At 39.6% G+C, this 15,180-nt stretch overlaps 1 protein-coding gene across 2 annotated transcripts; it reads left to right on the top strand.

The window, feature by feature from the left end:
* The first annotated feature begins 1,068 nt into the window (after positions 1 to 1,068).
* Positions 1,069 to 9,070, top strand: LOC136443658 (1-deoxyxylulose-5-phosphate synthase YajO-like). 2 transcript variants are annotated; one of them, XM_066440980.1, is made up of 8 exons: positions 1,069 to 1,177; positions 2,639 to 2,781; positions 4,304 to 4,454; positions 5,407 to 5,580; positions 6,226 to 6,323; positions 7,361 to 7,542; positions 8,137 to 8,276; positions 8,817 to 9,070. In XM_066440980.1, the coding sequence occupies exons 1-8, from the start codon at positions 1,082 to 1,084 to the stop codon at positions 8,910 to 8,912; spliced, it is 1,080 nt and encodes a 359-aa protein (XP_066297077.1). In that variant the 5' UTR covers positions 1,069 to 1,081; the 3' UTR covers positions 8,913 to 9,070. The 2 variants fall into 2 exon arrangements, with proteins under 2 accessions (XP_066297077.1, XP_066297076.1); XM_066440979.1 differs by lacking the exon at positions 4,304 to 4,454 and adding an exon at positions 3,522 to 3,681.
* The last annotated feature ends 6,110 nt before the right edge of the window (positions 9,071 to 15,180 follow it).

Below are 15,180 nucleotides of genomic sequence, written 5' to 3'. Positions count from 1 at the left end.
ATACGGCTGACTCTGTGTCGCTCTTTGACGATGTCGTCATCTTCAGCCTTAGTGTCCACCGGTGAGAATGTGTTGTAGGAGGGGTTGGTGTAGGAATCCAGGAGCTCATGTGACTTCCTAGACTTCTGAGACCTACATCTGAAGGATGGACGGACACCACTGTTAAGCAATGTTTATTTTCATACTTATAAGTTCTGTATGGACACATTGGTACGGTCACTGTTCTGATATATCATAGTGCTAAGAGTCCCTCTTGCATATCAAACATGAACTGCAGAAAAGGTTTGACAACACCTATGATATTTCTGTAAATATATGTTGGGGATGGGGATGTTGCTGGACCATTCAAAATAGTCGGAGAAGGTCAAAGGTTGTCCAACTATGGCATAACGTCTGTGAAGCTGTAAAACAAGAGACAGTGATCTTAATGCATTGATGAAGGTTATACATCCAGGTGATAAGATATACCAAATGACAGTTACTCAAGCAACTGGATAAAATTTGGAAACAGACGTTTCAGACAGTCTCGTCAGTTACTAAAGGGAAGAACTGGAGGAACAGGTTTTATACCAAAACTCTGAATTGATATGTTAATCAGGTAGATACAAGTTAGGATCCTTCTACCGATACCTCTCCTTGGTGCTGAATAACATTCACATTGAGTTTCCAGAGATACATTAGCGTTGTGATCGTTAGTTGTCTCTTCTTTTTTCTCGTTTTTTCCTGCTTGCATTCAACTTTATTTCTGTGTTTTGAAAAACTTTCAAATGCGACGTTAGATCGGTTTCGCTGTGTTGTGTTGTGGAAAGAAACGCCCCCCAGGTCATTGACCTGTCAAGCAGACAAGACTACTTTACTTTGGGGGGTGTGATTTATAAATCAGATACTGTAATTAGAAAAACGAAATGTGCCTATCCACTTGGGGAAAAAACAGCCTACTATCTTGATTTAATAGTTTGGATAGCTGAATTACTTTGGTATCACGTGTAATATTTTCTCCCCTAGTAGTTTTCTAAAAATCGCCTACCTTTTCAGTTTTACGTCGACCATTCCAGACCACCAGTGACCTTTGACTTTCAAGATGGCTGTCAGCAAGTGTACCTACCGTTTCCTCGGCTGCAGTGGACTGAAAGTGTCCAATTTATGCCTTGGAGCCATGACTTTTGGAGAACACAGGGTAGGTGAATCTTCGTTGAAGGTGTACCACATAAATTGATTGATTTAATCTTATCCGAAATTATTCGTATGTGGTTCTTGTAGTGAAGTCGACTACTAGCAGAAATCTTGTCGTACTAGTATGAAAGTTCAAGGCCTTGCAGCTAGCTAGCCTCGTTGCTAAACAATTATGAGATTTCTCTACGTGATAAGAATGTTTTGTGAAAATGTTTCCTACATGGTGGTGATAGTTACTGTATGTTAAATATGGTTTACTTTCGTCTTAACTTACATATAACGTTACATGTCTTGTAATACTTTTTATAGTGATATACATTACTGGGGCCCAAATGTTCGCCAGCTGCATTTTTGGGTTCCTATTGCCTAACATGACTCTCAGCCTTGTTCTAATGTCAATGAAGTCCTTACGTTTCTAACTTAGAGATTGACATTTACAATGCAACAGCCCTTTCTGTCTGAGAATGTTAACTAACATTAGAAAAGCTGTGTTGAGAAAAGCAGCAGTAAGGGTGGTCCCTCTTTCCCCAAGGCCAAGCCACACCCCCAAATCATGATTGGTGGCTTTTGGCCTTATCAGACCTTTGCACGACCAAGTAAACCAATAGGTTGAATCAACAAACCCATTAATAAATGAAGCAACCGAATGCAGTTAATAAGTGTCAAGGTCTTAGGTTATACAGAACAAAACTCGCTGTGGGGCATCGTGACCAGGGTAGGCAAGGTGCACGGCTAAGTACGGCCGGTGGTGGAAGTCGTGCTCAACTGAACAAGGCAATACAATAAAGTGAAATACTTCTAAACTAATGTGAGAAAAAATAAATAAATAAATAAAAGTGCTGGTCGACTTAGCAAAGGTCTACTATTACTTGGATGTGGGAAGGCCCATGTGTTGGGCCAATCCCGACCTGAACCTTACTAGTAGTAATGATGTTGATGTGACTACATCTAATGGTAACTTGTTCCATTCTGCTTTGGTTCTTGTGATGAAGCTAGCTCTGTATATGTCAGTTTTACAGTAGTGGGTCTGGTAGTGTCATGATTTTCATTAGTGGTGCGTACCTAAACCCGAGTTTAGGTTTAGGTTCAGACTCGAGTCCAGAGGTTTAGGTTCAGGTTCGGACTTGAAAGGCCGGACTTGAACCAATGGAATATGTGTGCTACGAATATTCTTTTTCCTGTTTCATATAAAATTGTATATTGGCATATATTTGACATGCAATTTGAAAACTATAATATGCAGAATTATATACAGTCAGTAATTAATGCAGAAGTTCAGTTATAAACAAAAAACAGCAATGTTTTCATATTTTTCCAGTGCAAATTTCAATCAAAAAGGAGTGTAAAAGTCCGGGCTTGTTTCCAGATGTTTAGGTTTTTTTGGACTTGAACCTAAAGGTTAGGAACAGGTCTTAAACAGGTCCGGGGTTTAGGTACGCACCACTTATTTTCATTGCCCATGCAGGGTGGCCGACCTGGCCAGTGTGACGAGGCTACAGCACATGCCATCATGGACAAGTTCGCTGAGCTAGGAGGGAACTTCATAGACACAGCAGACGTCTACCAGTATGGAGTGGCTGAGGAATATGTGGGAAGTTGGCTATCCATGTGAGTTGATCCCCAGGACTCTAGTATAGCAATAGAACATGACTTGTATTGAAAGCTATAATGATACTTGAAATATTGTACGTACTATAGAGCTCCAAATTCATTTTTGGAAATAGCAGCACTGGTGCACCCGACCCAAAAAATTAGGTGCACAGAAAGAATTTTGGGTGCACCACATAAGATCAAGTTGTCAGCAAAACTTAATTACAAAGTTTAACGCTCAATCTGTAATTCTATGGCTAACTTCAAACAAGTAATACATCAAATTAAGTACTTAATGTATAATAGTACTCTTACCCTATAGCCTATAAAGATATCTAGGTGCACCAGTGCACCCACAGTTAAGAATTAGGTGCACAGCAGCAATTTTGGGTGCACAAAGGTATTTCGAGCCCTGTACTATGTAAAACTGTAAGACATAAGTATTTTTTTTAGAAACACCATTGATTTTTTTGTTTTCTTCCAAGTATATTTCTCCTCAGGTTGTTGCACACCTACAGTATTTTGTTTGTTTGCATTGCATACCCAGTTAACCACCTCATGGGGTAACACACCAGGTCTGTACTGAAGATTACAAGCAGCCTATCTGGACAGATTTTTATTTGATCCACTCACACCAGGAAGGACCCCTACTCTTTTCAAAAGTGTGATGGGTTCTTGAAAAAGTGCTGAGGAAGAACTCTTTTCTTTATTCTTGACTTGATGTACTTGCAACATGCTATATACATATGTATATATAGGAAACAGAGGGACAGATTTGTCATTGCCACCAAGTTATATTTCAACATGGACCAAACTCGGCAGGACCCAAACAAGCGTGGCCTCAGCAGACATCATATCCTGAACTCCATCGATGGTAGCCTCAGAAGGCTGCAGACAGACTATGTGGACCTGTATCAGGTGGGGAGAGAGGCTATACAGGCATGTTGACACTACAGGTACTACACTGTGTCACATGACTGGGTGGTATCACTTGACAGTACTTGAAGTAAAACACTTCTCCAGACGTGAATAAAAAGACTCTTTTTTTTACACAACCAAGAGATTTATTCCACTGACGTTTCTGTCACCTTCTTCAAGGCAATTCTGACTGGTTCACATTGCAATGCAGCACAGGTGTTGCTGCTTATACATAATAATGAGATGTATTCCCAAAACACAAAGTATTTACATAATGTACAATCACAGGGGATGACATATGCATGTCGGTGGAATAAATCTCTTGGTTGTTTAAAAAAGAGTATTTTTATTCAGTGACTTACCAACCTGATGAAACTATTCACGGACTTCTCCAGTCCACTGTCGCATGTAGATCTAGCTCCACTCCTTGTACATGTAGACTGCACTTTCCTTGCACTTGTCTAAAGCTAGACTCTATACATTCTGAGAAACATGAAACCACACCAAACCCTGTGATACAGTGTCGAACTCAAGTGTCAACATGCTAAAGGAAGCCTTACATACATAGTAAGAAGAACAGTTACATGTATCTGAACATGTGTCCTTTGTGTTTAAACTTTAGGCGAGAGCGGGAGAAATTTGTCATTGCCACAAAGGTGTGTGCTCCCATGGGACAGGACCCAAACCAACTGGGACTCAGCAGACACCACATTATGGCCTCCATTGACAAAAGTCTGAAAAGGCTTCAGACTGATTATGTGGATCTCTACCAGGTGTGCAGCGTATTGCTGAAAAAATAAACCAATCAAGAAATGTATACGTATGGATTACAAAATGAAAATATCAGATGTTTCAGATGTCCATCAAACATCTTTCATCAGTGATTGTAACAAATAAAATGAAATAAAATTTGATAGAGTAATCAATCACTGATGAAAGATCTAGATGTTGGATGCGCATCTGAAATGTCAGATAATTTCATATTGTAATCCAGTGGTATAGATTGAATCAAAATCTTATTTTTCAATCAAGAAATTCTTTGTCAGAAACATCTAATCGAAAGAAATGGCACAAAGACATTGAAGGCCAACAAATCACTTGAATTCAATGAAAGATGATTCATCTATAAACACTGTGTGGCTTTGCTTTAAACGTTTTTTAAGTCAAGGAGGCTGTCCACAAAATTAAAGGAATCAAAAGTATAAAAGAGTTAAAAGAAACGACTTGAAGTTGAGTGGAGAAATGAAATCCACATCAATGAATTTTTTGATACATGAAAATTTCAATCAATATTTTCTTGAAATCTTTGGTTACTGTATATTATGTCATACCTGGGACATGAAAACGTTCGATTCTGGTGTTCCGGACTGGGTGATATCTTAGGTTATCATGCGGGCTTCTACTTTTATCACATTGGCTTCCATGGAATATTTAAAATGCATTTATGTGCGCCTAGTATGCCAATGTCAAAAATTCAAATACTGGATTCGGGCGTTGTTATCAACTTTTCTCAACTTCAATCTCTCATTGAAATGTGTGTTTTCTCCGGCGGGTATGACATAGATATAATACAACACGGTGTATTTCACATCACCCTCGGTTTTAGCCCTGCCACGGGTCGTCTGGTACTTTGGATGATATGGAATACACCGTGTTGTATTCTATATTTATCACTTGTTGTATTGCATATCTCAGAATTACCCATGAATGTTATTTCCACCACAGATCCACTGCTGGGATGATGCTGTGCCCCTGGAGGAGACCCTGACGGCCCTGAATGACCTGGTGCGAGCTGGGAAGGTTCGCTACGTCGGTGCCAGTAACGTGACAGGCTGGCAGCTACAGAAGATAGTGGACCTCGGAAGGACCATGGGATTGAACAAATGGATCACTCTGCAGGTTTGACGTACTGTCTCCTACTGGTAGACAATGTTTTGTATATACAAATGTATCTGAAATGATCTGGATTCTCAAACTGATTGACACTCTTGCACAATGATTATTTATGTGACTCTTCTTGAGCTGTCTACTAACATCTACTATTCCAGCAGAGAAAGATACACACAGAACATAGAAAACATGAAATTACAGTCAACATATTACTAAATTGCAATGGCCTATATAACTAGTTGGTAGAGTGTTCGCCTTGCACACTGTAGGTCGTGAGTTCCATCCCCAACTGAGTCATACCAAAGACTTTAAAAATGGTAATACTACTTTCTCTGCTTAGCACTCAGCATTCGGAAAAGAGTAAGGTAGTTAAATGCACACGTCACTACCAGCGGACTAGCCCCCTTGGCCCTGCTATAGTGACTTGAACTAAGCGTAACACAGCACCAAGAGACCACGTCCAGCAATATAATAGACGTTAAACAAGGACAACAACAACAACAAAACAACACAAATGTGTGGCCCAAGGGCTACAGAAATGGAGATGGGTGCCACCCCCTATGCATCTTATCAAGACACCTGGGTCACTTTAACTTTGACTTATTATTTTTGGAGATTCATTTTAATGATGCCCTTAATCTGTGTGTCCCCTAGGCCCAGTACAGCCTGCTGTGCAGGTGGACTGAGTGGGAGTTAGCGGAGATCTGCAGGAGGGAGGGGCTGGGCCTGTTGCCATGGAGCCCACTCAAAGGGTCAGTCAAGTTCATATGAAACAAATGCTATGATATGTATGAACCCTTAAGTTGTACATTTCTCTGCGCAACAGTTTAAGAACACAACTCTTAAGTTGTACTTTTCTCTTCTCAACAGTTTTAGACTACAAATTCTTAATACTAAGGTCCAATTCACACTTGGCAAAATCTATGTGAATCAATTTGCTTAATGGGCCAATTGGGGTTTACTAATTATAAGTCCCTGTTCACAATTGGTGATTTTCTATGCAAATCAATCAACACGCTGATGTCATCCATAAGATTCACTTGCTTTGGCCTAAACAACATGTTAAAAGGCCCCAAATGGGCAGGTCCCCGAAAGCATTCTTCTAGGGGGCCTTTCATCTAATCAGTGTCCTAGATAACCACAATTGGCCCTTTAACTTTATTTTAAGCAAATTGATTTGCATAGATCTTACCAAGCGTGTAAAAGTATTCTTTGTCTCTTTTCTGAAGTGAGTTTCCCAGATTACTGTCTATATTGTCTAGACTTGATATATGTTTAGCTTATCATATTTATTTCAGAAACTCTGCACACCATGAAAGTCAAAAGCTAGTCAAGATTTCAACAGAATTGACACAATAAACTCTATTCATGAACGAACAACACAAACACTGATATGGACCTCCTTTACCTTTACCTTAGTGTGGCATCATGTAGCGCAAACGGTAGGGTGTTTTGCCCAGAACGGAGAGGTCCCGGGTTCTAAACCACTGCTATACCCCGATGTTGTGCCCTTGGGAAAGGCACTTTACACGATTTTCCTCACTCCACCCAGGTGTGAATGGGTACTTAACTTTGGTTGGGGAAGGTCGTATTGAGGTCACCTGTTGGCACCGAATGGCAGCCTCCCAGACCCTTGCGACAGTTCCACAAAGTGCAAGTGTGGAGCAAATATGTATCTGTTGTGTATTATGTGATTGTAAACCCTTCAGCAATTCAGCACTCAGGCTGCCATTGCACTGGTAAATTCTTACCATTATTAGACTTAAACCTTTAGCTAATCTTTACACAGAGGTTGGCTGGCAGGAAAGTTTACCCGTGACATGACGGCCCCTCCCCCTGACTCCCGAGTGGGCTGGGCCTCGGAGAAGGAGGGACGGAATTCGCAGAGTCACCCCGACTTCCAACAGTACGCTGAGAGTGAGAAGTTCTGGGCCCTGGATGAAGTCTTAAGACGTGTGGCCAAGGAACATGGTACAGTATTCCATCTTTTTTTAAATTTATCTTTATATTTCACAAAATGATACAAAAACACATAATACAAACAAGAGAAAAACAAACTTTAGGAAAAATATAAACACAAGCCACGGATCCAAAATAAAAGTAAAGGTGGAAACAGAAATGAGCTAGAAACGTAGATATAAGTAATATCCATAATAATAGTAATAACAGCATCATTGGCAAATAAATATAACAAAATCAACAACATTGATTCCAACCTCTGAATCTGGTATTCGAATTTTCGACGGCGGCGGAACCGGCGCGGTCGAAATACATTCTAAATATTCTATGGAAGCCCGTGTGATACAACTTAGAACCCCGTGATACGGATAGTTATAACACGGTCCGGAACACCTGGGCCACGAAATTTAACGTTTTCGTGGCCCAGGTATGACATAAGGAATTCTTATATAATGGCCGTCAGAGTTGAATACGTGTAATAAATTAAAACCTTGCAACATAGAGGAATCTAACAGCAAGGGTCCAGTCTCTGGCCTGAGCACGTAAGCAGGTAGGCATGCAGTAACTCCATCAAGTTTTTTAACAGGTGTTTGTCTTCACCTGCAGGTAAAAGTGTTGCCCAGGTGTCTCTCCGCTGGCTGCTTCAGAAGGACGTCTTGTCGTCTGTCATCATTGGGGTGAAAACTCTGCAGCAGCTAGAGGACAACATGGGGGCTGCAGATGGCTGGGAACTCACACAGCAACAGGTAACATCAGCTTCATGAAACCCTCAGGATACCCTCAGAACTAATGAGTTTAAGAAACCTAATGCAGCATCCAAGGTACAAATGTATGCGGTAACAGCGTCATTGAACTTGTCCCAAGTATGCAAATGTCGGGTCACCGATCTTGGCCCTTGGGAAGGCACTTTATACAACTTTCCTCACTTCACTCAGGTGTAAATGAGTACCTAGCCTAGGTTAGGGATGTCCCTTGGATAGGACATTAAATAGGACGTGTTTGGGCCACAGCCCACGCATGTTAAAGAACCCTTGACCTTTCGAAAAAGAGTAGGAGCATGCCCCGTTGTGCGAAGGTCCAAACCTTACAGTCTGCTTTGATATGTCAGTAATTGCAGATTTCTCGGCAGATAGACATTACAAAAACAAGAAGAAGAAAGGAAATTTGATGGCAAGATTAGGGCATATTGGAAGAGTAATGTGATTGCATACAAAAGAATGTTACGGATATGTTAGTTGTAACATGTACATGTACTGAGAGTTCTGCCTGTTTGTTGTGGTTACTAGATGGATGACCTGGATGCTGCCAGTGCTGTGGAGATCCCCTACCCGTATGAGATGGTCTGGAGGGCCAACAAGGCAGCGGGCAGGCAGAGGCCTTAGAATGGACGGCAGCTTCCCGAATTTTAAAGGCAACCAAAGCAATATTAGGGCCCAAAATATAGAAATTAAAGAAAATGCTGAAATCTTTATGGTAGTGACATTTACTAACATTGTTTAGCACATAACCTCATACTTTGAACATTTTAAAACCATGCAAAATCATGCTGTACGATGATCCCCTTTTTTTCACGAGCCTACAAAAACTCTGGCCACGATTTTCAGTGAGTTCTCACACCACAACGATGTCATGTTTTTACATAATTGACGTTGCAATACATTGTGATAATGTTGTTTGAAATAATCATGTACAGAAATGACCAAATAAATTGACTGTCAAAATCCGATTTTTCGGACCCTAATATTGCTTGGGTTTCCTTTAAAAAGTATTGCTGTTGATAGCAGGGTCATAGATTACCCTACGGCCCCCTTTCTACACATACCAGTACTGCAAATCAGGATTGATCGATGAATTTTCTAGAAGAAAATTATCACTATGTCAGACTACTCAACAGAGCAAAACGAGTGTTTTTCCTAACTTTGTATCGCTGTTTTTTAAGTCCATCAATCTAGCTTACTAGGATATCAAATAGAAACTCAATCATTTTTAGATTCGAAAAATGTCTATCAATACACATGTACTATTGTGTATGGTAATTTCAGATCACCCGTTTCTCTTCATCAATTTTTTTTAAATAATCATAACAGCTGAGGTATTACATAGTAGAGTAGCACTGTTTCTGTGGAGCCTGGAAGATAGTTTATATCAGAAATTATTCTTTATTCCGCTGAAATATTATATATAATCGAACTGGAGATCAAAAGAAAGTGCAAATACTGCTAAATATTACTGAGATGTGACCACTCCCCTGTCAATCAACAATATTGTGAACCTGTATTGAAGTATGAATAAAAGAATAAAGCAAACAATTTTTTACTGTCTATGCTTGAGATATGGTTACAGTTAAAGACCGAGGTGGTGCTATCCATACAGTAACGTTGGGTAACATAAATTCGGGATTTTTCCGATAATGGTTGACTGAAATCAATCTAGCAGAACAATAAACCATCCTTTTTTTCTATTATTCTGTCAGTATCATGTACTATCTTTGCAATAATCACATATATGGTAGAATTTGTCTCTAGTCGTGCTGACACCATAATATTTCAACTTGAAACTACCGTCCGCCGCACGCACAATGACAGTGCTGTCGGACAGGGGGGCACATTAATTCGGGAGAGAAGATTCGTCTTGAATATCTTACCGCTAATCACATTTTATACAGCAGCTATTCGTTCCATCCTTGGCTTGAGGAGAGTGCTATGGATATAGACGTGTCCAAGTAAAAAAAATACACGAAAAAACGGCCGTACCGCACGCATCAGGCCTTCGGGAACAACCCGTGTGTTGAGTCGGTAGAACGTCACTCAAAGTTCACCCCCACCGTCATGGAAATTTGTACATTATTCATCGGGGCGTAAGCTGGATGCCGTAGAAATGGTAATACTACTATGTCCATGTGTTTCTGCTTGTGCTAAGAGCAAACTTTGAGGAAAATATCGCCATCAGTCCACTATCACACACAACATTTGGACAAAAAGTGTTCCTCGCAAACGTTTGTCGTCTGCCGAATAGCAGGATTCTGGGTAACGAATATGGCGGCGGGAAAATTCACCGTAGTGCCGTAGCCATTGTTGTAGCAACAAAGAGGCGTTTTGATGATTAATCACACTTAGAGTCCAGTTGTAGGTTAGCAAAAGAGATTCTAATAAGTTGTATTGTAAATAATTGTGTTTAGCAGGAAGCGGATGTGACATTTGTCTTATAAACCAGCGAACAACTATGTACATATAATTCTCCCACGAAACCCTCAGACTGTGACAATAAGGGACGGAGAGTTTTTGACGTAGCCAACTTCTAATGCATGGTTATCGAAGCTTTTCAGACAGTGTTCTGAATGCGTTAGTCTGTCAAGTTTGCATTTCTAGCGGTATTACTGATGTTGCATCTAGCACATATCCCTAAACACCCCGTTTTAAAAAAATCCCGAATTTAAGTACCCCGCGAATTTATGTTACCCAACGTTACACCCAATGCCTAACCGACCTCAAACTTTTTTGGCATATACATATAGCTACATAGCTTAGTCTACATGTTGTATTGTTGGGAGTGAGTGATCTTATTCAACACTATCATCCCTCTATAAAACTGTCTTAGAAACCTGTATCAAGCTACATGTTTTACTACTATATAGTATGGAAACATTTTCACAGAGTAGTTTTCAGGATCTTTTCTTTGATTTTGTTCAAGATTTGGCTGTTAGATATTGCAGTACTTTGATGTCAAAGGAAGCAGACATACGTACACCATAATGATTGTGACTGGAATGGTCGCCATTTTTAAACTCCTTGCTCCGGATCGACACAATGTGGAGATGGACATTTTGCTCCAAAGAACGATTGTCGGCACCATTTCGACACATATGGAAGATCTGAAAGCGATAATATCTAAATATTATTGCCAAGTTACCTCTTAAAACATTGTTCAAGCTTCAGCTTTAAATCAAATTGGACGTTCAAGTCTCTTCGCGGTTCAAGGACGCCACTAACACTTAGCGGAATAAAGTAGAACTGCAGTTACAGGTGTCGATTTCTTACGTGCATGCTGATTGGTCCAATAGAATATATCAACCAATCAATGTCGACCAATTTTTGATCTGCGGGGATATGACAGTAAGTTTCCCGTGTGTACCGTTGCGTTTATTCAGTTGACTGCTAGAGGTCGCTATTAAATATCCCATGTAAAATCGCATTGGCAATATTCCTAGGGTGCTATATTATTTCAATCCGCTTGGGAGCGACCTTGACACGCAGCAAAAGTCGACATTCGTGGGGTGACCATTGAGTTGTTTGGAGGAAGAGAATTAAGACAGATAAGTAATATGATAAAGGTATCAGCAGCTTGAGCTCAAATTCTATGACTTCTATTGTTATCCTGTATTTCTAGGAATATAGAGTAACGTTTCCTGGCGTGAGGTAACTACTAAAAAACGCCCTGATAATATTGCCATGAGCGGTGTGTCGATGTGCATGCAGCCGATGCGCCTCCATGTTGCCCAGTTTTCAGAGTTTATCAGTTTAGGATAGAGGATTCACAAGACAGACAACTGATTTAGTAATATCTAAAACGTCAGGCCTGCTGTGTGTGTAAATATTCTGCGTGTCCGGCATTCAAGGATGTCCTTGGCGAGGGGCAAACCATCGGCGGGTTGAGGAACTGTTTCCTCGGGGACTTTGTCAGTGTCCCCCGTACGAAGTCCCGTAAGGCCCACCCAGGGACGCACAGGGCATTGACAACCCGTTACTACAGAGTATAATGCAGAGAAGTATTCTTTTAAAACATTTCGAAACATCTTCTACCTTTTTGTATATAACGTTAGAATACAACACAACACGTCCGGTGAATTCCGTATCGCCCGAGGTACCGGCCTAACAGTAATTTACTTTCCAAAAATCATGGACATCCATCCATGGCTTCAAGGGCTATGCCGCCTACATCCACAGTCACTCCACAATAGCCAAACCGAAAATATAACCTTCTGGCGAAGCTAATTAGATTGAACATAAGCCTAATCGCAGATACACTCGTAATATTGCAATTGGGACATCTACGTTAAAGACAATAAATACATTGGAACCCATAAGAAATGTCAGATATACTCGTCCATTCATTCACAACGTATCTATCCGGGATTCTTCAAATCTGCAAACACCATTTATTACGAAAGAGTTAGCTAATTTTTTTTGCAGCATAGACTGTTTTTCTTCTATGGTTCGTTTAAAGAAATAAATAAAACTCTCTTATCTGTTCTTAACCAACAAGGTCACACGCCAGGGTCCCAAAATCGACCTTGACCTTTATCTTACCTTTACCCTTATCTTACCTTTACCTTTACCCACATACCAAATATCATTTCAATCCATCCAGATGTTCTAAAGATATGCCGATTGAACCATGTATAAAACCTATGCTTATGTTTGCTGAGCAGAACTACTAGTATCCACTTCCCATAAGACAACAAAGAAAAAAGGTGTCTCAAACTTTATCTTATAATAATGATTCGTACAATTGAGACTGTTGTTGATAAGGACTATGTGAAATATAATATTTAGTCTGGAATATTGTTTTCACAAAGTAGGCATGTTTATGTGTATGTAATAAACAGACCATATTCACTTCATAAACAAGTCAGACAATACTGCCTTTGTAGTCTGTGTTTCTTGAATTGTTTTCAATGTTTAGCTTCGAAACAGGTACGTGTTCATATCATGTCTCAACTGTTCAAAGTAAGGTTCACTTTTTAATTTTGCAAAGTAATATACGATATCATTTCACTCAACATGATTTTCTTTCATCTGACAGTTTCTTTTTCATTTTCTTCTGTTAAGCTTTATGCCGCTTGTTTTTTTTCTCACTTTTTTATTTTGCACAGTAATGTAAATATCATTTCATTCAACATGATTTTCTTTCATCTGACAGTTTCTTTTTCGTTTTCTTCATTCAGTTAAGCTTTGTACCTCTTGTTTTTAATATTTTTTAAAACTTTTTGATGTTGCAAAGTAATGAACGATATCATTTCATTCAACGTGAGTTACTTCCATCTGATAGGTTTTCATTTTCTTCAGTTAAGCTTTATACCTCTTTTTGTTTTGTTTTTTGCTTTTTGATTTTGCAAAGTAATGTACGATATCATTTCACTCGACATGATTTTCTTTCATCTGATAGGTTTTCATTCTCTTCAGTTAAGTTTTTTTCGCCATGTATCTCTATCCGGTTCAGTGCAACTTCGTTCCCTTCTCTTCTCGGAGATCCGAGTCTGTGCAGGTAGGTGAAGGTCTGCAGCTGTGTAACATGATTTTCTTTCATCTGACTTTTTTCTTTTAATTTTCTTTACAAGCTTTTTTATACCACTTGTTGTTTTTTTCTTCACTTTTTAATTTTGGAAAGTAATGTACGATATCATTTCAGTCAACATGATTTTCTTTCATCTGATAGGTTTTCATTTTGTTCAGTTGAGCTTTATATCACTTTGGTCTCTCCGTGGTTCAGTCCACAAGCTCCCTGCCTAAGGTAGGACGTGTTTTTGCTGTACGGAGACCTGACAAGTGGCATCATGCCGTCACGGCAGCAGGACCAGGGCCAGACTAGCAAAACTGGTGGGTTTCCATGATTTTCTTCCTTCTCTTTCTATCGATGGAAATGAAACATTCGTCCAGTTAACGTTATTACGTTTTAGAACACAAAGGTCACTGACAAGTCAGGCATTCTAATACGTAATGCATTCGATTTAGCTTTCTTGCAAATGTACTTTCTCCCATGCCTTTTTTTCATGTTAATGTTAATGTAAAATAGAATATGTGCATGGGTGGTTGTGTGATTCTAAGGTTAAACCCTTGCTGGCTGATGTCAAATATCACCAGACTAATTTGTTGCGAACGTACATGTTATGCGTAATCTGAAATGAGAGAAAATACCAAACAAGATGACTAGAAAAATTTGAAAAAGATGGAAGATTTGACGAAAGTTTACAGATTTACGTTAGGCGCTCGATTGTTTGAAACCTTGATTCGTTGATAATCGTACCAATGATAAACTAAAAAAAATTCAAATCTTTATTTGTCAACAGAGTATTATAATTTTGTGATGCTACTTTTTATCATTTTTGACTTAACATCATAATTCTGAATTTTCCTCCAGGCGCCACACCCATGCAGCAGTCTCCGACTGATTGGTGGAGATCAATCGCTGACGCCGCTGCGAGTAATCCCAACCCCATGTACTCCGCCAAAGCAGGTAAATTCTTACATTGACTCCTAATAGTATGATCCCAATAGGGATGTTTTATGTTTGCGTGTTCTGTTCCTTTTGTCGGGACATATTTATCTATTTATTAATTTTTTTATTGCATTCTCATTGGTTGGAAGATTGGAACAAAAATAACGTCTCCCGGGATATACGTAGCCATGGTTTAAACACATACCAAGCTAGATTAAGGCGCTGAAAAAGGCCAAGGTTGACAATGCAATGCGAATTGAACACTGTTCAAACAAGTTGCAAAACAAGATCCAAGCAAGAGAAACTTGGCGCGCAATTAGTCAGTCTAGATTTTCAATTGTTGGGGTAAAGAAAATAAAGTGAATTAACTAATGCTGATACATGTAAGCTTCACTGTAAGCATAGATCAATTCCTTTCAAGATGACTGACGATTA

The sequence above is a fragment of the Branchiostoma lanceolatum genome, chromosome 10 (genome assembly GCF_035083965.1).
Source record: "Branchiostoma lanceolatum isolate klBraLanc5 chromosome 10, klBraLanc5.hap2, whole genome shotgun sequence".
NCBI lineage: Eukaryota > Metazoa > Chordata > Leptocardii > Amphioxiformes > Branchiostomatidae > Branchiostoma > Branchiostoma lanceolatum.
Note: the sequence above shows the minus strand (reverse complement) of the source record. Positions and strands in the feature narration are given on the sequence as shown.

Bases quoted from the DNA above. Each gene is read 5' to 3' on its own strand.
- LOC136443658 (XM_066440979.1), top strand. From the start codon at position 1,082: ATGGCTGTCAGCAAGTGTACCTACCGTTTCCTCGGCTGCAGTGGACTG. The intron at 1,178-2,638 runs GTAGGTGAATCT...TTGCCCATGCAG, and splicing joins TGACTTTTGGAGAACACAGG to GGTGGCCGACCTGGCCAGTG. The intron at 5,581-6,225 runs GTTTGACGTACT...TGTGTCCCCTAG, and splicing joins ACAAATGGATCACTCTGCAG to GCCCAGTACAGCCTGCTGTG.